The sequence below is a fragment of the Armigeres subalbatus genome, chromosome 1 (genome assembly GCF_024139115.2).
Source record: "Armigeres subalbatus isolate Guangzhou_Male chromosome 1, GZ_Asu_2, whole genome shotgun sequence".
Classification (NCBI taxonomy): domain Eukaryota; kingdom Metazoa; phylum Arthropoda; class Insecta; order Diptera; family Culicidae; genus Armigeres; species Armigeres subalbatus.
The window spans coordinates 151840146-151863949 of NC_085139.1; the positions used below are offsets into that span (position 1 = coordinate 151840146).

At 40.4% G+C, this 23804-nt stretch overlaps 1 protein-coding gene across 11 annotated transcripts in view; it reads left to right on the plus strand.

Annotated features, from left to right (window-relative positions):
* The window catches only part of LOC134205279 (syntaxin-binding protein 5), a 75617-nt gene extending 59952 nt beyond the window's left edge, over positions 1 to 15665 (plus strand). For 7 of the 11 annotated variants that reach the window (XM_062680392.1, XM_062680389.1, XM_062680390.1 and 4 more), the window contains 7 exons: positions 4000 to 4125; positions 4185 to 4379; positions 4439 to 4547; positions 5054 to 5140; positions 10454 to 10549; positions 14196 to 14320; positions 14939 to 15665. In XM_062680392.1, coding sequence (XP_062536376.1) covers positions 4000 to 4125; positions 4185 to 4379; positions 4439 to 4547; positions 5054 to 5140; positions 10454 to 10549; positions 14196 to 14320; positions 14939 to 15201 — 1001 coding nt within the window. In that variant the 3' untranslated portion in view covers positions 15202 to 15665. The remainder of the gene's footprint in view (positions 1 to 3999; positions 4126 to 4184; positions 4380 to 4438; positions 4548 to 5053; positions 5141 to 10453; positions 10550 to 14195; positions 14321 to 14938) is intronic. The other 4 variants (XM_062680393.1, XM_062680396.1, XM_062680394.1 and 1 more) reach the window with 3 other exon arrangements.
* Positions 15666 to 23804: the final 8139 nt, after the last annotated feature.

Below are 23804 nucleotides of genomic sequence, written 5' to 3' on the forward strand. Positions count from 1 at the left end.
CCCGTCTTCCGATGCAACCCATTCCAAGTTCGGTTGATTATAGTCTCCTAGTTGCAAGACGAAGTCATTGAAGTCCAGGTTGGAACTAATAGAGCTAAAAGAGTTCATGTGATCCCGAATACAATTTATGTCGCTACGCCGGTCTGGAGGTAGATATAATACTCCTATGCTAACCAATCGATCGGCCGTAGAAATTCTAATCCATAACTGCTCCAATGCAATGCTTGTCAATGTAGAGTCAACGTAGCTATTCCAGCGTGTTGAGACTGCTATCAAGACTCCTCCTCCGCGAGACTTAGTACTGTTAGCTGAATTACGATCTGTACGGTAAACAGCAAACTTAGGACCGAATAGCTGTATGCCGAGGATGTGTTCGTCTAGCCAAGTTTCCGTCAAAACAATTACGTCGTAGTCACATTCACTAGCAGCCAGAAAGAAAGAGTCCACCTTAGTACGGAGGCCGCGCACATTCTGGTAGTAGATGCGCAAGGCATGAGCAGGTAATTCACCAGACGAAATGGATCCTCTGACCGGCAGGCAATTGTTAGATACGTTGGATGATATGGCAGGCTGCTCGGGGTTGGAATCAGCGTCTACTGGCTGGATACTGGAAGTAACATATGTTACCGGAAGAGAATTGTTCTGGACGATATTGTACTTGCCTGCAATAACGGTTTGGAAGCCCTCCGTGCCAGACTCAATTACAGGACCGGGATGACTGCGGAGCGCTGGCTGGAGTGGCTCGACTGCAATGAGCGGATTGAGGGCTTCCATTGAGCTAGCAGGCGTGCATCCCGGTGAACGGTTGATTATTTGGATCCTAGATGTGTAGTTAAACGGCAGTTCGGACGGGAGAGTGGAATCATCCATGGCTTCACTAAAAACCGGAGAACTTTCAGACAGAAAAGCGTTCATTGATACCGAATACCGTGCTGAGGGTGGCTGGGTTCGAGACCCGGTCCGATCTAGGCAATTTTCGGTTCGGAAATTGTCTCGATTTCCCTGGGCATAAAAGTATCATCATGTTGGCCTCATGATATATGAATTCAAAAATGGTAACTTGGCTTAGAAACGTCGCAGTTAATAACTGTGGAAATGCTGAATGAACACTAAGCAGCGAGGCGGCAATGTCCCAGTGGGGAATGTTATGCCAATAAGAAGAAGACAAAGAATATGAAATTTTCAATGGGCAGATCACAACGCGTATTCTGCTATGCAGTACAACGTTTGACGGGTCAACTAGTTATATGATAAATAGTAACTAGGTGCCAATGCTCATGCATTCAATATTCTTTCCTAAATGTACATCTTTATACATAAAAATGATTTTTTTTATTGAACGGCTACTCATTCTTGCAATTACAACGAGTTTTTTTTATTTACCCGACGTTTCGACACGGGGGTTGTGTCGAAACGTCGGGTAAATAAAAAAACTCGTTGTAATAATTGCCGTTTAATAAATAAAATTAAAACGTATAACAGTCGATCCATAATCAGTAAACTATAAAAATGAATTTCTGTCTGTCTGAACCTTATAATAGATGCCGGAACTACTGAACCGATCGGCGTGCAAATTTGTATGAAGAGGTTTTTGGGGCCGAGGAAGGTTCTTAAGATGGTTCTAGACCCCTCCCCTTTGGAAAGGTGGGCCCCATACAAATGAAATAGCAATTTCTGCATAACTCGAAAGCTAATCAGAGAATACATCAATTTTAGCCGGAACGAAGTAGTCGGTTCTGCAAGTGATGCATAAATTGACCTTTTCCGTCAAAAATTGTATCTCATTTTATTGTCTCAGTTGAATCTTTGGCTTATTTAGGATCAACTTTCTCAAAGAACCCATATTTTTTGAAGCCTCTAACTATTTTTGAAATCGAAAACAAAAATCAAAAAAGTGCTGTTTTTTTACGATTGGTCCGATTTTGATCAAACATCGGGTGATTTTTTTAGGCCGGTTCACACGTGCAACACTTTTTTGGTTTTTCTTTTTGATTCTAAAAATAGTAAGAGGCTTCAACAAATATGGGTTCTTTAGGAAAGTTGACCTGAAATAAGTCAAAGAATCGATTGAGCGAATAAAAACTTGACGGGAAAGGTCAATTATGGCCAATTGAAGCTTGCTGAAGCATAATTTGGCCAAATAATTAAAATGACTATAGCGCCACTAGCGTTCTAGTACGTATGCTTCTACTGTTTCAACTATGTGTCCGGGTTCGTTCAATAGCTGCTAAGTTTTGAAAGCCAATGAAGGTCCTTCTTAGCTTAGTGGGTAAAAGCATGTTGTGAGTTCTCCGGTAGCGGTAGAGCGTAATTGCTAAAGCGGACAAAATTCACACAAACTGGAGGACATGTGCTCAACCATGAAATAAAGTTCAAGAATCTCACGAATGTTCATTCATCACATATATTCGACTGTCATTTCCTTTTCTTCTACTGCTCCTGCTATCTACTCTCTCCTTTCTCTAATCATTCTGCTTACAGACTAACAGTTTGTTTGTGTACTCACGAATCTTCTTCTTGGGTGCACCCTGGCCTACCAACTTTCTGACGGCTCACTTGCCGCCGGGATTATCCGCCTCATGCACCCTGCCATCGCACCACTCGCACGACGAACGTGCTCCGCTGGAGACCCCTCGGGCCGTCCAGTACGACCGCGTTCGGTTCCTTCACGTACCAACGATCTGATTGGGCTGGAACAACTCCGAAGTCCGAGGAAAACGGACACCGTACTCCACGATGACCCGGCAAAACCGATCCGCAACCCGACGAAGACTGCTAAGCGATCCGGCCTATCTACCCGTCCGGTGGAGATGCTTACGTTATCTGCCAAGAACAACGGTCCTCCAAGCTCACGGTCTGGCAAAATAGTAGTCCAAGAGAACGCCAGTCCTCAAAAACACCCCAATGGATGGGGTATTTTGAACTGTTGAGACTCTGGCCGACTTTAGAGACCGTTCTGTGATCAGCTTCGGACAATTGTGGCCAATTTTAGCCTTTGCTCGACCTTGTTCGATGTTTTCTCGATCAGCACAAAGTTTTCGTCGCTATTTTTTCCTCGGTTGGAAATCCGGACCATCTGAGAGATGCAAATTGCCTTAACTTCGCCCACTACTTTTGTGTTTGCCTGCGATGTAGGCCGTCTCGGGTTTTACTTCCTCCCGCTGAAGTTAAAACACCTCCACAATTGTACGCACAGCACGAATCAGTTTAACGGCACTGAATATATTGTCCCTCGTGTGTGGACAAAAGTTTAACTTTTTATGAATGCCTGATGATGGCGACGGCGATGCTTCTCACAGAGGCGACCCGGAAACAGTGTCGTACGTTTCTGCTATCAATGCGACATACGTTGTGGTCGTTCGAAGTGTGCGTGTGTTTCAGTCACGTCAAATTGACACGACAGCGTACGGAAGGGCTTTTTGTTTCCCGCAGGGATGCATTTCTGGTTTGTATTCGAATTGGCGGTTGGTACGTTATGCGGGCATGCGAGGCGATATTTGCGATCCATATTCTGACAAATCTTTACGAATTTTAATGAATGAACATACTAAATGACGTAAACGTAACAAGCACTAGTCTATCATTTTGAATGCCGTAGATTTTATCTTTATCGAAAGAAAGTGATTACCATCAATACATTTTTCGTACTACATCTTTCAAATACTGTGCATAGGAACATCAAGTTTTCAAGCATTGTAATTGATGCTTCTATTAGGTGATCAATACCCGGAAAATAAGCAATTAGTTTTGAGTGAACATGATCTTTACGATATTTGCCATTTGTACTAGAGTCGAATCGAATCATCATCATAATGATGAATTTTGTATAGTATTCGCATGTTTGCGCTACAATATTGCCCACTTCGCATAAACACGTAAGAAGATGTGTAATATTGTAATTGAGAAAACTGTAGATAAATCGACCAAACATCATTTGAGACAGAATGTGTTGAAGCAATGGAGGTTATATCTACATTTTACTTGTTTATATTTATATAGGTCCGGTGTTTCGATTGAAAGGATCCGTTTTGTCTATGTCGCTGTTGGACTGCAATGGCGCACTAATACCTTATGCATTTGAATCTTGGAAAGACGAAAGCAGAGAAGGCAAAGATAAACGTGATAGTATACCACTTTATTGAGACCTATTACTAGTATATTAACTTTTACATATTATATTGCAGAAACTCCTACTAAACAAACCGCCAACAAGATGAGTCCTACAAACCCGGATAGTACGTTATGTGACCGTCAATTTATAGTGATTGCCAGTGAAAAACAGGCAGGTGTGTTCGCTCTTCCAAGCCAAAATTGCGTGTACAAGAAAAACATCGTGGAAACCGATTATGTGGTAAAAGCCGAGATTATAAGCATGAAAGGTATAGTCGAAAGTTTCTTTAGCAATACATCTATCAGACAGTTTTGCTTTTATCCACAGATAGTGTTTGTTTAATTTGCTACGCGTCAAATGGTCGCTTGCTTGTGTTTACTCTGCCAAGTCTAAAGCCATTGCTCGACATAGATTTCCTTCCGTTATCCGAATTGAGGTGAGTCCACACTAAATACTCTAATGGCTATTGAGTTCTACTATTTCGCAAAATGAAAGTCTAGTGCATCCACTATAAAGCACATTTTGACCTTTCCTAACTCAATCAATACAATCAAATCAATTGAACTGAACGTTTAAACGTAGTCATAAAATAGTGGTTTGAACCAAGGGATTTTTTAAGCACAGCATAGAAAATGTAACTAATCTGAATCTATGTTCATGCCTTAGCATTGACCTTTCCTGTCGGAAATTTTCTTTTATTATCTTAGTTGATTCTTTAACTTATTCAAGGTCTACTTATCAGCAGAAGAATCCATATTTTCTAAAGACTCTGAATATTCAAAAAATCAAAAACAAAAATAACTTTTCGAGTTTCTGTTTTAAATTTTAATGATATGGTGTAGGCGTAACAAATATGGGTTCTTCAGGAAAGTAAAACTTGAATAATAAGTTTTGACGGGAAAGATCAATTGACAACTTCTATACGTATCTACTTCTCTACAGTTTTCAAACCAAATGTAAACAGGGAATAATCGATCCTATGCTGTCTATCTGGGGGCAGCAATTGATTGTCAATGAAGACACAAATCTGTAAGTGTGTGTGTTTTTTTTTATTAATTCAGAACTTCGCGAAATTGTTTCTATAGACGGTTTTGAAAATACATCGCATTATAATATATATTTTTACTATCAATGCTGATCATGAATTCTGTAGAGGAAGTATTAATTTAGAAATTTATGTCTGTTACATTATTAATCATAAAGATTCTTTAAGTTGCATTATAACAACCTATTCCCACCATATATGAACCATCTTGTATTCATTCATAGAGAACTAGCAGTATCACTTGTATCCGACTAGACGTGCGTTACATTACTCTCCATACATACGGTCAAGTATATTTGCCAAACATTTGAGCCGTCTCCAGGAATTAAGACAAGTTGACGATATGTGTGAGAGTGTGTAGAACGAACCGGGTTGACCAATTTGGTTCATCAAACAGCTCTGTATATATACACACGGTAAAATGTTTATCCAACTGGTCTATTTTTATGGGGGGCGAATACAATGTTTGACGAACATGTTCGATCGTGTATTGACTTCTCCAATAAATGAAAGTGATTTCGCTGTATTCATCTGAAAGTGTTTGTGGTAGTTTTGCTGCAATTGGATTACCAGCCACTTTTATTTCATGTTTAGGATCATACACGTTAACATTAGTGTTGGTGATTCTGACTTTAGAGAACTCAATATGAGGGTAACACAGCCAACTCTTGAAACCATCGGGGATATTGACGATTTCAACATAATTGTATGTTGACTTTTGCCTACTTTCTAATATCTTCTCGAGGTTCCTCGAACAACTCCTCCATTCAATAACAGTTTTGTTGGAAGCTTTAAGTGGTCCCAAATAAGGGAACTTCGTGTTTTGGTATAGGGTTAAGGACAATCCTCACGAAATCCAAAACTAAATGTACTCGCGTTTTCTACGGCACAACATTCAATGCGGAAGTAACGCACAACTGTCATTTTCATTATTCCAGTTTTGCTGCGTCGTGCATGCGTGGAATAATAAAAATTATCATTGTCTTTATTTGAGAGGCTTCCAGAAATGAGCATGCTTGGAATAATAACAATCGCAAATGCTTGGAATAACAACAATCACAATTACAAAATAGCAAAATCTGATGTTAGTTTGTTTGATAAGTTGCTTAGACAAGCGAGCCAATCAAAAATATGTTTTTCCAATACGAGCAAGATATTCAGCGTAGGCTACGCTCTCATCCAAAACGTTTTTGGAAATATGTCAATGAACAACGAAAGGAGTCTGGGTTTCCGGCTTCGATGCACCTGAATGACGAAATACCCACTTCCACCCAAGAAGCATGTCGTCTACTCGCAGAAAAATTCTCCAGCGTATTTAACAATGAAACTGTAAGTGGTAACCAAGCCATCCTCGCTGCTAGGAACGTACCATTGGTTGGACAAACGCTTAGTACATTCGATGTGAATGCGGATGCAATTTCCAAGGAAATCATCGAACAGTCCCGGTCCAGATGGGATTCCAGCATTTTTCTTGAAGAAACATATCTCCTGCTTATTAGTACCGCTTCAGCACTTGCTTCGTTCGTCTTTTTCCAGCGGCGCATTTCCATCCTATGCCCACATATTTCCTGTACACAAAAAAGGCAGTAAGCGTGACGTTAACAATTACCGAGGCATAATTTTGCTGAGTGCGTTGTCGAAGTTCTTCGAGCTGATTATCATGGAACCATTGCTCTCGCATTGCAAACAACACCTCTGCTCAGATCAGCACGGTTTTACTGCTGAACGGTCAGCAACCACCAACCTTTTGTGCCTTATATCGTTTATCATTGATAGCATGATTGAACGGGCTCAGACAGGTCACTTACACCGACCTATCCGCCGCATTTGATAAGATAGACCATGTCGTCGTGATAGAAAAACTCGACAGATTCGGTATTTGCGGCAACCTTCTTCGCTGGTTTCGATCGTACATGTCCGACCGACATTTGACAGTGGCGATTGGAGACTTCAGATCTGATTGCTTCTATGCAACATCCGGTCTACCACAAGGAAGTCATCTAGGTCCACTGATTTTTCTACTCTACTTCAACGATGCGCACTTGATCATAAAGAGCCCGTGGTTATCGAACGCAGACGACCTTAAAATCTTCCTTTTGACCCAGTCAATCGCCGACTGCTACTATCTGCAAGACCAACTAGATCTCTTCGCCAGTTGGCACCTGCTAAACCGCTTGACACTGAATCTTACCAAGTGTTCCGTCATCACCTTTTCGCGAAAGAGGCAACCGATCATATTCGCCTACAACCTGCACGATTCAACAATCGGCCGCGTGAATCAAGTGAAGGATCTGGGAGTTATTTTAGACTCGCAATTAACATATATATCGTCGAGAAAGCTTCAAAGACGCTGGGATTTATTTTCACCGATATACCGATACATATTGTCTAAAGTCCCTGTATTATGCCTTCGTTCGCTCCACACTGGAATATTGTGCAGCAGTTTGGAGCCCGGCCTACAACAATGGATCTGATAGTGTAGAATCCGTCCAGCGTCGCTTCCTTCAATTCGCGCTTCGAAAGTTCCAGTCGCCGAGCTACGGGAGCAGATGTCGTTGAATTGAATGGATGAATAACATAAGAATAACAAAATCTGGTATCACAGCAAAATTTGTTATTATTATGTTATTTGTTTGTTATTCACTTCTACCTGGGTTAGATGAGCAAGAGTTACACAGATACAAAATGGCTGGTGTAATGTTAATGAAGCTTGGATCTCAATATTTTCAACAGCATTACAATCAACCGTCTAAGACGAGTTTAGTACTCTCCATTTAATTCCACCAATTATTTCGATATCTTTGCAGATACGTATTTCGACTACAACTGTGTGGTCGAAATACGTATCTGCAAAGATATCGAAATAATTGGTGGAATTAAATGGAGAGTACTAAACTCGTCTTAGACGGTTGAATACATTCCACTAAAAAGAGCTTAAAATAAGTTTTCTGAGCATTACAATGCCTCATAAGACTAGGGATCTGTACATACGTTTACATGATAAAAAGGACCATTAGCACGATCGTACGAAGCATTTTTATGTGTGTGTAACTTTCGCTCATCTAAGTGTTGTTCTTTAAGAGGCCCGTGCTGTGTGAATGGAACATGTGTTAATCGTTTCAAGCGTGTGGTTTTTATTATGTCACGCATTCTGCGATGCAGCAAAGCTGCCGTTTTGAATGGTGTGCTCTTGAAAACGCTCATGCATCGGATTCCGGGAGGCTTGTCCCTAAATACTGGAGTCTGAAAACATTTCCATGTGATGAAGGATGGGTCACCGTAGGTGGATTAATCTGGGTTTTGTGTCAGAGTTGTTGGAATATGTAATTCGCTCCCAAATGATCTAACCAATGAAACATTAATTATACGATTCAGAAAAAAATGTTTTGAGCACTTAAATAATCAATAATTACTACAGGTTTGATACAAGGGGTGGTTGATCTGGTAAACCAATTGTTCTATACTCCAGAACAATTTGCAGAATCTAGAACATCTGCATTAAACTTATTTGAACTGCATTTAATACGCAAGGGCTCTTCTCATTTCTCACGAATGCAAATAGCATGTTCGTCATTGATCCAAGTACACGAGGGCCTCTTTTTTGTGCGCTCCACTGTATTGCATTGAAAGCAACGAAAAATATGATGAAACTACGAACAAAATTAACACCTCGTGAATCGATTATCCACCGTGCCCGGATTTCGAATCATAGGATCATAATCCGTACGGCTATTTTCTATACTAAATATTTAAACAATGTAACACGGGAACAAAATGACTGGCAAACAAAATGAATGAATTATGTTATTTTAATTAAAGTACCTAAAAATATATTCTGTCCATTTTATGATGATTAAGGACAAGATTGGGCAGTATCCAAAATGACCGCTAATATTGATCGGTCACGGAACTTTCTTGGCGAATTTATTCTATATAAACAATTGTATGCATCTTATCTATACATTGAAGAAAAGATGTCTTTCAGTAGATTCAAATTCCAAACAAGATATAAACATCAACGAGTGACGTTCAAGTGGTCCAATTCTAACATTTTCTACGTTTTTCAGTATGGGAGAGGAGATTAAGGATAAACTATATTATAAAACTATGAACTGAATCATGTAATTTGAGTCATTAACCAAAAGGTGGCAAAATACTTCTTAGCATACAAGTAAAACACATTAAAATACTTCATATAATTAGGACAACGATGGTTTTAAATTTGTGAATGGTTTAGTAGCTTTATCTCACGTAATAAAATAAAACAAAAGCATTTTTGTTAAGTGTACCTATTAAGACACCATTTTTTCTCATATTTATTTTTAAAATAAATAGACAAATGTAGTAGGCTGGCCTAACCTCACTAAACATTGTTAAATCAACCACTGAAGCTACATAGAAAAAAAAAATGGAAAAGATTGGTACAACTGAAAAAAGTTTTTAAAAAATGGGATGTACCTATACTGCCCCTATTCGCATAAGCGTCCCATGTCAGTTTTATTCAACTTGAGTAATATGGCGTTGACCTTTTCAAACTTTTACATGGAAAAATGCAAAAAAAAATCTAATAAATTCATTATACCTGCATTTTTACTGAAAATTTGGCGTAATAATCTTAATCTGTATACATTGCTATGGAGCTATTAAATAGACCATAATAATTATAGTTATTTCTTGTGCAAAAGTATATCAAAATCTGGAACGTGACTGTTATGCGAATAAATAGCAAGATGGGACAACACAAGTGGGATTTGTTTTTCAAATTTCAGGAACAAAGCCTATTATTTTATCAAGTTTTCTTAAAGATGAAGTAATTTTATGCATATTTCTGGAAGAAAATAAAAATCGTCAAAAAGCGACATGGGACTCTTATGCGAATCGCGGCAGTATAAATGTGAAACACTGTGCAGTTGAGAAAACATTCCAGATGTTTGCAGGCTGTTTTCTCGTTTTCACTTTTTCACAAATGGAATTGACTTGCGATGCACGGCAGTTTAGCTTATGTGACTGAATTTCGCTGTCTATCGCCGCTTTCCACAAATCTCGCTCTTGACGGTCCTGGAATTATTCCTACAGCTCTACGTTCGTTATACCGGAAATAGGGTAGGAAACCCTATGTATTTGCGATGCACTTTTTATAACTTAATCATCATGATTGATTTTTACATCTACATTTGATCCTAGGAGTTAATAATTAAAAAGGAATTATTGAGTGCTCTAGATGTATGACTAAATCGTTAACCTTTTGTGATGTGTATATACAATAATATTATTTATATTATCCCACTTTTATTTAGCATATCAAAGACTTTCAGCTTTAGTAACAAAGGGCATGGATTGTATTTGGTAACACCCACCGAATTACAGAAGTTCACGGTCTGCCAGGAGTTTTGGTAAGAACTATACTTCATCTCTGCCGTTTTTCTAGTCTATACAATTAATTAAACCGGATTATTAGTAACGCACTGTTTATGGAAAATCATAACTCACGAACGAAGTATTGTAAAACAAAAAGGTTGTTCGGTGAAAACGCAAGAAATTTTTTTTAGCAACCTGAAAATCTCGCGCTTAGTTTCATAGGGGCGTAACTGTATTGATCGATTTCTCTTAATCGATTTTATATTTTGTTAATAACTCAATTGTTTCAAAAGCTGCAACCGTGATTATTGATTCCGGTGCAAGATGTAATCATCATTTATCACACCAAACCATTAAATCATCGACAAACTAGCGCAATTCGGTACAATAATAATAAGAAAACATCGACGAAGAGAAATCGATCAATGCAGTTACGCCCCTATGAAACTAAGCGCGAGAAATAAATATGATCTGGAGAAAGATTTCTTTAAAGTTGACTTTTTAAAATAATCAGACTTTGTATGCCTCTAGTTATTTTGAGTACCTTGCTGGGTAGACATCTTCACATGATGTGTTGCGCAGTAAGATCACATTTGTAGCTTCAGGCAAATCTTGAATTAAAGAAACAAAAATTCTTTTTTTTTTGTCTGTACAGCTCAAGAAATTTGGAGGTAGTATAGAAAGGAACAAGACTTTATTTATTGTTCTTGGTTCTTGCATTTGGTTTTTGATTCTTGTCAAGATTACTTGTATATTATTTACTCTATATTCTTCCTTCTTCCTAAAACAAAGAAGAAGAAAGGAAGAGAAATAAAGGAATATCTTTCTTCCTTATTTCTTCCGTAATCCTTCTACTTTATACTTCTTTATATTTCCTTCTTCTTTGATCGTTTTTTTATCCTTCTTCCTGGTTTCTTTTGCTACCTACTTCTCTCTTCCTTCTTTCTTTTTTCATCCTTTTTCTTTTTTCGTTCTATCATCTTTTTTCTTAGTTCTCCTTCTTCCTTCTTCTTTCTCTTTTTTCCTTTTTCCTCATTACTTTTTCCTTCTTCTATGTACATTCTTCCTTCGTCTGTCTTCCTTCTATCTTCTTCCTTGTTCCTTCTTCGCTCCTGTTTTCTTCTTCCTTCTTTCTTTGTTCTTTCTTCTCCATTCTTCTTTTTGTCTTCTTCCTTGTCTCTTCTTCCTTTTTCTTCAATCCTTCTCCTTTCTACCTTTTCCATATTTGTACGTCCTTTTTTCTTCTTCCTTCCTTCTTTTTCTTTCTTACTTCTTTCTTCTTCCTTCTCCCTTGTCACTTGTTCATTCATTCTTCTTCTTTCTTCATGTCTTCTCCTTTCTTTTTGTTTTTTCTTCCCTTTCCTTCTTCTTTCTACCTTTTTCCATCTACTTTTTTCCTGGTTTCTTCTTCTTTCTGCCTTCTCAATTCTTTCATCTTTCTTTTTTCTTCTTCTGTCTTCCTTCTACCTTTTTCGCTCTTCCTTGTTCCTACTTACTTCTTCCTTTTTCTTTTTTACTTATTCTATCTTCCGTCTTCCTTATTCTTCTTTATTCCTTCTTCCTTCTTCATTCCTTTCTTCCTCTTTCTTCCTCTTTCTTCCTTTTTTTTCGTCTTATTTCTTCCTTCTTTCTTCTTCTTTTTTCTCTTGTTCTTTCTTTCTTATTCCTTTTTCTATCTTCCTTCTTTCCTCTTTCCTTTTTCTTTATTCTTTCTTTTTTTGTCTTCTTTCTTTCTTTCTTCTTCTTTCTTTTTCCTTCTTCTCTTATTTTTTTTTATTTATTCTTTATTCTTTATGATTTATTATATACTCCTTACTCTTTTTTCTTTGTTTTTCTTCATTATTCACTATTCAAACACTCAACTTGTATTCCATTATATACTGTTGAGTTTCATTTCATCCTGCGAATTCCACCCTTTTGATGCATTTCAAGCTTCTGATACTTTCAATATTTCATCCTTTTGAGTTCAGCCTTTCGCCTTTCACTAAGCTACGAAGGACCTTCTTAGTAGAGAAAGGAAGTGGTAAGCCACCAATACATTTTTTCGGATACATTGCATAAATCGAGTTTTTAAACTTATTCATTATTTTCCAATACTGACCACCTGGATACCCGGAAAGTAGGCAGTTACTTTTGATTGAACTAAATTTATTGCAACTATTACGCCCACCTGTATTGAATTATACATGCTATAATTCCAAAATAAATTAACGTCAAAGTTATTACAAGGATAATTTTTATTACAAGCCCAGCTAAGATAAAAAAGTATTACATATGTATTAAATTAAATTCATTATGTTTATAAGAAGAGATTTCATAGAAACACATTCGGTGTATTCTAGGGTGGCCCATCTTTATTAACATTTTTGTTCTTTTCTACTTGATGCCCTGATGCTCTGAACAAAATTTTAGACTAATCGGTGCCAAACTCACTAAAAGTCAATATGAAAAAATGTATGAAGAAACAAAGAAAAACGGTAATTTGGAGCTAGATGGCACCATCTATGATGAAGAACTATGATATTCATTCTTGCCGAATTAAATACATACAGAATGTTATGCTTAAAACCGCGAGAAGATTAAAACAACTTTTGTGAACAAAATTTACTACTTCATAAAAAGTTGGATTTATTTCTTTAAACGATATCAAATTATTTTTCCATCAGTAGTTAATTACATAACTAAGGTCTCAAGCTTTTCATTAATATGTATTTGTCTATTACATACATACTGATTCCAAAAAAAAGTTATGGCTAAAATCGCTAAAATAGCTTACCGGGATACTTCCCCTACACTAATAAAAATCACCACATTTTTATTGACAAAAATCTAAAGAAATTTAAGCTATAGGAGAATCCTCATAAAGGTTATTAGTCAGGTTTATGCATGTTAACAAAATATATTTTAGTTACTAGATAAAGATTGTCGCTGTCGTCGTTGTCCGGAACATCTTTTGCTGGCGAGGATAGGGGATCTAAATGTCACTGAAGGAAAAATACATACGATTTGACAGTTTGATATCACACATGTTTCGGACAGCAGAACAAAGGGAACCGAAGCGACAATGTTTATCTAGTAACTAAAATAATTTTTATGTTAACATATATATACCATGCGAATTTATTACCCTTTATAAGGGAAATGCTATATAGTCAAAATTTACGTTTGCCACACGTAAATAACATGATTAGATTTTTGTCATTGTCCACTTTTTTTTGTTCGAATACTCTCCATTGGTGCTTATGTCCCTATGCAAAATTTCAGCTCAATCGGACTTGTGTTTGACCAAAGAGGTCAAAGTTATCAAAAAAGTTCGGGGATATTTTCTCCGATTTCGAACTTTCCTGGACAACTTATTCTAGTTAACTTATTTTCAGAATGTTATAAAAATTGCTTGCATTCACACAAAAAAAAACTGGTTCTACTATGTTTTGTTCTTGAGTTACGATTTTTCAAAGCTTGTAGAGTCTGGGAAAAACTAAAGTTTTGCCCTTAAGTTTTCGGGAACATCGGCAACTCATATATGGTTCTACAAAAAACTAGGGCGATAATAAAAAAAAACGCATACATTCAATAATCCGGTAAATATATGTGTATCGTTCATGTTCATGAAAACGTCGGTAATACTTAATTGACATGTTGTATCTATGAATTGTGTTTGGTTTAATTTGTCAAATATAGCAACCAATACAATGAAATGCTCGGAGAGTTGTACGTGGCACATGAAATGCCGGAAGCACCGAAAGAAAGCTTTTTCAAGGGACTATTCGGTGGCGGTATGCGTAATTTGGATCGAGAAGAACTTTGTAAGTATAATTCAGTACTTTGAACGACGAGATATAGAAATACCGTAAAGCGGGGCGAATAGAAACGGAAAGGGAAAACCAGGAAAGGAAACGCAGACCATCTACATTAGACCTGATGGGCATTAAGAAAAAGCAGACGACAGGGGGAGTTCTTGAATTCAACCTTCCGAATTAGAACCATCGAACGATTTGTTCTTACGCACACATAAGCCACCATTACCGAGCGTAGAAAACTAAATACTCTTCGGATTTACAAGCAATAAGCTAAGAGAGCCGGGATTGTTGCAATGAAGTCTTATTTGGGGGTGAATAGAAACAAGCAGTTGTTTTCAAATAATAATAGCACCCAGAAAAACATCAATATTATTGAAGGGTACATATTAGTTATTGATATTGATGCTAGTAAGTGTTTCTATTCGCCCTTACAATAACTAAGGTTTTATTTTTATGATGTGAAATTTTCTAAACTAAGTAAATAAAAATAAATAAAAATTCTCTATATATACATACATATATTTTTCAAATATTTGGTATGACCTTTTCAAAATTGATAACTTTAAGATCCCTCCTGTAACTTGAAAACAGACTCTATACTAAAACGCTTTTGTTTTACTTTAGTTGGGGAATCGAGCGGAAAGGCTAACAAGTCGGTGGCCAGGCACATACCGGGTCCCAATGCAAACTTGCAGGACCTGGACCGACGGGCAACTTCGGCATCGTCGGAAGTGAACAGAGCTCATCAACTTATGCTGGAACGAGGCGACAAACTTAGTCAACTAGAGGAAAGAACTGAACGCATGGCTAGTGAAGCGCAACAATTTTCCAGTTCAGCGCATCTATTAATGAACAAATACAAGGATAAAAAGTGGTACCAACTGTAATTGTCGTAATATCTATGGCAAAAGTCTATAAAATGGTCTTTTAGGTCCTACGTGCGTCAGTTTAGCTTTAGTCTAAATTGTTTCAATGTTATTTACTGTTATGTTATTGAATAAAAAGAAATAAACAATAATAAATTGTAAAAAATCTTCCATGGCAATAAAAATTATTGCCGCCAATATAATATAATTCACTATTTTGCTATTGGAATGATGCAGTGAACCTAATTTGTAAGTTTTTGCAACACCGCAAAATTCCAATATTAAAGAATGATCATGCTGCTGCTATTATTAAGAAATTGTTATCATGACCTTTTTGGAAGATCATCAAGTTAAAAGAATTGATCCAAATAAGTGTGACATTATTATAATGACAGACGATGTAAATAATCCATTTTGTCGATAAGTACTTGTAAATATGTTACATACAGTAGGAATAAAAAAAAACATTTGAATTTTTTATAAAACATTTCTTTTTTAATTTTTATCACACCTCAACCCTGGTTTCCGCTTCTTAAAAGAAAGAATCGTCGTCATCGACAAAGTGAACAGCATTGGACAACGAACAATTATATAATACATTAATTTTACACAACACGCAGTGAATCGATAGTGAACTTTTCGCTTTAACGAAAAGATTTACCTCTACTAGGGTGGGAATCGAACCCACATGCTCCAATGCATGTAATACGCCCAGACAACTGACGTCGCTAATTGTGCGGCTGTGGAACCCACAACCATCCTCCATTTCATAGTAGAAAGGGAAGGATATTCCCTCCCAAATACAAATTATACTTACACGTTTACTCCACTCCAAGGCAGCAATAGAAGTGAAACTTAGAGGTAATTACGGGGGGATCAGGGGATCAGAATAGAGGGTAACTCAAGTCAAGTAACTCAACTTAGTGAAAAAGCTTGCGAATATATGTATAAAACGTTTAAAAGAGTTGGCTCTAAAAATAGATTGCGAGAGTTCGGTTATGTGCCTGTTGTTGGTCTAATCTTCCGCTGAGCTGCGAAGGACGACGGAGGTCATCGGACCGGATGGCCTGCATACCGCATCGAACGACAACGACCAACGATGCATAAACTTTGCAGCCTCCCGCGGAATGGTAGTCCGAAGCACTTTCTTCCCCTGCAAGAATATCCACAAGGCCACACGGAAATCACCTAACCAAGAAACGGAAAACCAAATCGACCACGTTCTAATTGACGGTAAATTCTTATCCGACATCACGAACGTCCGCACTTACTGCAGTGCGAATATTGAGTTCGACCACTACCTCGTTGCAGTCGAACGCCGCGGTTTAACATTGGGCGGTTACAAGACAGTAGACTAGCCCAAGGATACGCGCAGCAGCTGGTAGTGGCACTCCCAACGGAAGAGTCTCTTGAAGATGGCTGGAGAGATATTCGATCCACCATTGGTAGCACCGCAACCGCTGCACTTGGCACGGTGCCCCCGGATCAAGCATGGGAGAGAAGAATGCAACATGGGCGAGATTGCTGCAACACAGCACGAGGGCGAACGAGGCACGACATAAACGGGCTCGGAACAGATAAAACTCGATTTTCCGGAGGAAAAAGCGTCAGCGGAAGATCGGGAACGTGAAGAGACGGAGCAACTGTACCGCGCTAATAACACACAAAAGTTCTATGAGAAGTTGAACCGTTCACGTAAGTGCCACGTGCCACCGCCTGATATGTGTAAGGACATAAATGGGAACCTTCTTACGAATGAGCGTGAGGTGATCCAAAGGTGGCGGCAATACTACGAAGAACACCTGAATGGCGATGTGGCAGACGAAGATGGTGGTATGGTGATGAATCTGGGAGAACTGCACTGCACTGGGTAATTACCAATATTTGGGAGGAGGCAGTTTTGCCGTAGGAGTGGATGGAAGGTGTCGTGTGTCCCATATACAAAAATGGTGATAAGCTGGTTTGTAGCAACTATCGCGCAATCACATTGCGCCTACAAGGTACTCTCCCAAATTTAGTCATCAACACGTCGAAGAGGAAGTACATGATAGGAAAAGGTTCAAGAGAAGACAATGTTAGCCACCCACCGCGAGTTTGCATCGGTGGTGACGAAATCGAGGTGGTAGAAGAATTTGTGTACTTGAGTTCACTGATGACTGCCGAAAATGATACCAGCAGAGAAATTCGGAGACGCATAGTGGCTGGAAACCGTTCCGCAAGACGCTCCGATCGAATAGAGTTCGCCGCCGTACAAAACTGACAATCTACAAAACGCTCAGACCGGTATTCTTCTACGGACATGAGGCCTGGACGATGCTCGTGGAGGACCAACGCGCACTTGAAGTTTTTGAAAGAAAGTGCTGCGTACCATCTATAGAGGGGTGCAGATGGCGGACGGTACGTGGAGGAGGCGAATGAATGACGAGTTGCATGAGCTGCTGGGAGAACCATTCGTCGTTCACACCGCGAAAATCGGACGACTGCGATGGGCTGGGCACGTAGCCAGAATGTCGGACAGTAACCCGGTGAAAATGGTTATCGACAACGATCCGACGGGCACAAGAAGGCGAGGTGCGCAGCGTGCAAGGTGGGCGATCAGGTTGAAGATGACTTACGGACCCTCCGTAGACTGCGTGGTTGGCGACGTTTAGCCATGGACCGAGCCGAATGGAGAAGACTCTTATATACCGCACAGGCCTTCACCCTAAAGGTGCGGCCAGAGTAGATGCGAAATGCGAAGCGAAGCGTCCATACGATTTGACAGCTCCTTATTATTGACTGTTATTCATTTGCGTGCAGTTTTCGCGCGGCGTCGCGAAGACGCGTCTACTCTGGCAGGCACCTAAGGGTGAAGCCAGAGTAAACGCGACGCGACTCACGTAAAAGAATAACAATCATTATCAACAGGATGTCGAATTGCACTGTCGCGTCGTCGCGTTTTCTCTGGCGGGCACCATAGTCTGAATGAATAATAATAATGCATACGGTACCGCGTGTGCGTTGCATCAAGCAACGAGGTGTTTGGTACAGCTCATCAAGGATGATGGCGCTGATTTTCCTATCGGAGCTCCATTATGAGTGAAGACTTCTACGTCGATGATGCCCTGTCTGGTGCAAATACCATAGAAGAATCCATCGAGTGTCAATGTCAATTTAAATCTTTTTTTGCTCGAGGTGGATTTCATATTCGCAAATGGTGCTCAAATTCGAAAAAATTCACCGAGCATATTATCAGTCGATCGTGAAAAGAGGGTTCCATTAAACGATAATGGATCGAACTTGGTGATTATTGCTAAGCTATTGGTACAACGGTGGAGAACATCAGCAGGATGGGATGATCCAATCAACGGGGCATGTCAAGAAAAATGGTCTACTCTTCAAGTGTCGCTACCAGAACTTCAACTTATCCAGGTTCCAAGATGTATCGCCTAATAGTGTCGCTTATGAACTGCATTTCTTCGCTGATGCATCGAATGTGGCTTATGGTGCGTGCATCTATTTGCGAACCATTTTCGTTGATGGTTCTGCACGATTGCTTCTTTCATGCAGCAAGTCTAAGGTAGCTCCATTACATGATCTTTCCGTTTCACGGAAGGAACTTTTGTTTACTTACTTACTTATGGATCCTGTACACCTCCGGTGGTGCAAAGGGCCGACTTGAAAGATCTCCATCCTGAGCGATGCCCGGCTATCGCTTTAACCTGTTGCCAGGTTAGATTTCGGTCGACTTCTTTTATTTCTTTATTGAGGCTTCGCCGCCATGAGCCTCTGGGTCTGCCTCTGCTGCGATGTCCCGCTGGGTTCCAGTCTAATGCTTGCTTACAGATTTCGTTTCCGCCCCTACGTAGAGTGTGGCCGACCCAGCCCCACTTCCAATCCGGAATTTCTGTTGCTATCGGCCTCTGGTGACAACGACGATGGAGCTCGTTGTTTGAGATCTAGTTGTTAGGCCACCAGGCCTGAATTGTATACCGTAGGCATCTGTTAATGAACACCTGCAGTCGTTGAGTGTTCTCCACTGATACACACCATGTTTCGCTAGCGTATAACAGCACAGATTTCACGTTAGAGTTGAAAATTCGTATTTTGGTGCGTTCACTTATCTGCCTGTTTTTCCAGATATTTCTTAAACTCGCAAAGGCAGCCCTTGCTTTCTTGATCCGTGCGCCTATGTCGATCTTGGTACCGCCGTCTGACGCCATTTGGCTACCAAGATATTGGAAGCTTTCAACATTCTCCACTGGTTGCCCGGCTACTGTGAAACTGGAAGGAGTCACCGTGTTTACATCCAACGATTTGGTTTTGTTGACGTTGATGTCTAAACCTGCCGAGGAGGAGCGATCGGCAAGGTCGTTGAGCTTACTCTGCATCAGAGCGCCGTTGCGCGAAGTAGTGCAACGTCATCCGCCAATTCAGAAGTCGTTTAGGTGCTCCATGGTTATAGGCTGCCATAACAGCCCGCGGTTTAGTTCACGGTCAATCGCATCTACCAGAATCTCATCGATTACGATGAGGAACAGTAACAGTGATGATGAATACATCCTTGCCTCACACCAGCTACGACCCGGATAGGGTCGGACAGGACCATTGTGCAGCACTCTACACGAAAAGGCCTCGTACTGTGCTTCGATGAGGCCGATGATTTTCTCAGGAACTCCCTTGCGTCTCAGGGCGCCCCACATATTCTCGTGATTGAGACGGTCGAAAGCTTTTTCGTAGTCAATGAATACCAAGTAAAGGGACTCTTGGAATTCGTTGACCTGCTCCAAAATGATGCGGAGCGTGACAATATATGGTCCACACAGGATCTTCGGCACGGAATCCGGCCTGCTGCCGCCGGAGAGTCGCATCGATCTTCTCCTGAATCCGGGCTAGGATAATTTTGCACAGAACTTTGAGAACGGTACACAGCAACATAATGCCTCGCCAGGTTTCGCATACAGTCAGGTCACCCTTTTTGGGCACCTTCATTTGCATCCATTCGACCGGGAAAGTTGCGGTGTCCCAGATATTACGAAATAAACGATGCAGTAGTTGAGCGGATGTCATGGGGTCAGATTTGAGCATCTCGGCTGATATGCGGTCGACCCCTGGGGCTTTATTCGATTTCATGCTTTGGATGGCTGTTCTCTAGCAGGTGATGGAGCTTCGGTATTGACACGTGTTATACGTCGGATCTAGGCAGATCATGCCGAGGTGGTGATGGCCTGGTTGGCACGAAAAGTTGTTCGAAGTGCTCGAACCAGCGTTTCAGCTGGTCAGTTGGGTCGGTCAATAACTGATCATTCGCGTCTTTCACAGGCATCGTTGCATTCATCTTCGCCCCTTAAGCGTCGTGAGATATCGTGCAGAGGAGGCGGAATGTCCCCGGTTGCGGCGGCTCTCTCTCCTTCGTCGGAGAGTCTGCCCACGCTCGCTTGTCAACATGTCGACATGAGCGTTTTACACTTCCTTCTCAAGAGCCGCGTATCGTTGACGGGCTAGACTTTGGCTCCTCTGGTTTCGATCGCTCTATCGCGGCTTTGGCTTCTCTTCGCTCCTCTATCTTCCTCCAGGTCTCATCGGTGATCCATTGTTTTCTCTGGGTGCGTAGTTCACCCAGATTGATCTCTCGCTGGTGGCGATGAAGGCATTCTTGATGGCGGTCCATTGGTCTTCCACGCTGCCACCTTCCGGAATATCTGCAGCATGCGTCTCCAGTTCTTCAACGAAGGACCGTTTCACCTTGGCATCTTCCAGTCGGCGTGTGTTGAATCGTCTTGCCGACGAATCCGCGCAATGCACAGGCGTATTTCGCCGATGAGGAGGTGATGATCAGACGCGATATCGGCATTACGTTTATTTCGTACATCAAGAAGGCTCGTTTCCATTTTCGGCTGATACAGATGTGGTCGATTTGATTTTCTGTAAAGCCGTCACGGAAGAGACCCACGTGACCTTGTGAACCAGTCGATGAGGAAGAGCGATCCCCGATCACCATGTCGTTATTACCACAAATTCTGCGAACAGCTCTCCGTTTTCGCTCATTTCTCGAGACCATGGCGTCCCATAATGCGCTCATGGTTCGAGTTGTCGGATCCAATCTTCGCATTGAAGTCGCCCAAACAGATCTTGATATCACCCTTCGGAATTCCATCTACGATGGCATTGAGTTGACTGTAGAAGTTCTCTTTGGCAGCATCGGTTGGCGCATAACATTGCATTTGATTATAGTAAGGTTTCGGACCCGTGTTCTAAATCTGGCAACGATTATCCTTTCACTTATAGGTTCCCACTTCATAAGCGCAGAGTGTGCCTGAGCGCTTAGCAGGAAACCAACTCCGCGATGCCGGGAGCGTGTTCACCTCGTAAAACAGAGTATAGCAGAACTTGTCCAGACGGCGCACATAGGAGTACGCAGTGTAAAAGCATGGCCAAAACTATGCTAATCATTTTGTCGGCTGTAAATGCATTCAATTAACAGCAAAGCGTATTTTTTTGTTTTTGTGCTCTTTGTATTAAACTAGTAGTGAAGTATGACCACCGGCGGCGTCAGTTGTTGTTATTAGGTAGAGCACCACTTGGCGTAAGAACGCTGCCTTTGAGAACTGCAGCGTGCTTGCGACGAGTGGTGTCCTCCTCTGTTTCTGTCATTGAGTATGATTTTTATGTTAATTTTCATTCTTTAATTATTACTTACTAAGATTTCTGAAGATGTGCTTTGTTTGTTCACTTCGACTATATAAATTTGTCGTCGGATAATGTTAAAGTCCCTGGATAATGTATTGATATTACAATAAATGGAGCAGATCAGATAAATTCGTTGCACTTCAACCGCTTTATTTCTTAACAACCTTTTACATCCGAAAAATGCGTATGCTTTTCATATCAAAGTCCAGCTCTTCTTTGAAAGCGAACCATTTTATGAGCTTTGTCGCTAAAATCATAAATATTTATTTTTTCGCATAACTTTTCTTAGAAAACATCACTATATTCAAATAAAAACAACTCATGATTGCGTGAGGATGCGTGAAATGTTTTTCATGGAGCTTATTGAGGAAACTCCAATCTTTCCAACGCTGACAATTTGTTGTGATCGAGTTTGGAACCTTATCAAAAGTTTAATTTTGTAAAACATATTATTGTAAAAAGGTAAAAAGCTAGCACTTAATATCATCTTTATGGATCACCCAAAAACAATTTTAGATCGAATAACGCTTGGAAAGGATTTTACATACCCTCATTATTGGTACCTATATTGATTTTCATCTTAAAATCAATAAAACCCAGAAAAAACACGATAAAATATGAACATTTTCATTGACAATTGCGATAAAACTAGCATGTAAATTATGGTGAAGTTTTGGCAGCCAGCATGGCTCACAAGTAATCGGTATTGATCCAAAATCCCAGGGTAAGTTAGTATTACTATTTGAGAGTACAAAACGAAAAATAATATGGAGATATCTAAAATATTGTTATTGACTTTTGGCCAAGATTTGGGCTGAAATACTCCTTAGTGCGGCGTTCTGTGTTCTCCAAAGTTTGGCCAATTGACTTCACTCAGTCCCAGGATCTCAAGCTTCATGCGGCGTGCCTCATTGCGCAAGTTGTACTTGAATTTACCCTGCTGAGCTAGGGGTTAAAACGTTCCATGTTCCTATTCGTGTCCGTTGTTTCGCGCTAAGAGTCGTCGCCGTAAAATCAGTCCGTATTCTTTCATTATCGGATTCTCGAACAAATTGATGTTTCGGGAACATTAGGTTGTTGGCCCAAGGTTCCTATCCACCGGGATGGGTCTGCCATCTTAGGTATAGCTTCCGAGAATAGCATTTCATACTCAGCCGCTGGATGCCAGAACAGACGCTGTTGAGCCGCACCTCCTTGGTGGACAGACGCTCGATCAGTCGGGTCAAATTTGTTTAAAGTCCCACCCAACACCAGGACTAGGCTAGTGCGCTTTGAGCGCACACGGTCGCTTTGATAGGGCCTGCTTGGGACACATGCAGCTTTTATAGAAGTTCAACAGAGCCCACTGTCGAACCCCACCACATCCTAGGCAGACCCCACAGTACGCACCCTCTCATTAGCTGATGTCAGAAGGACAACAGTGCCCAGGCTTGCACCTACCAGCTAAGTACGCAACCCCTTAGGGCTGGCGGTCAATTGTCATCGGAAGACCCGTGGAAGCGTGAGTATTGGAACTTGTGAGGACCAGAGCTATGTTAGGCGCCCCTTCCCGGATGTCAACTCACCATTTCGCAGCCCAAGGAACTTTTGTGCTGCCCTTCTATTGTCGCAATTAATCAGCCAAATGATTCCTGCGCTCCAGATGTCCTTTCGAAGGGTTGTCTTTTGGTCGAACTTTGGTTGGGCTCAAGAAGCTTCGAACGTTCGTGAGGAATCGGAATGCGATTACTCGAATAAGGCAAACTTTATATATAAGGATAAGATTGAACTGTACTTCTTTGTAGTTTTCTTCCCGAGTCATTCTTTTCATTCCTACTATTCAGTGGCCACCCGTTATGAATTGTAATGCATGCCATTCAATAAGAGATTGGTTATTTCCAAAAAATCATGTTAATAGTCTTCAAATGTAAGTTTGTAAGTAAGCTTTGGATCGCTAATCGTTTTTCTAGGATCCT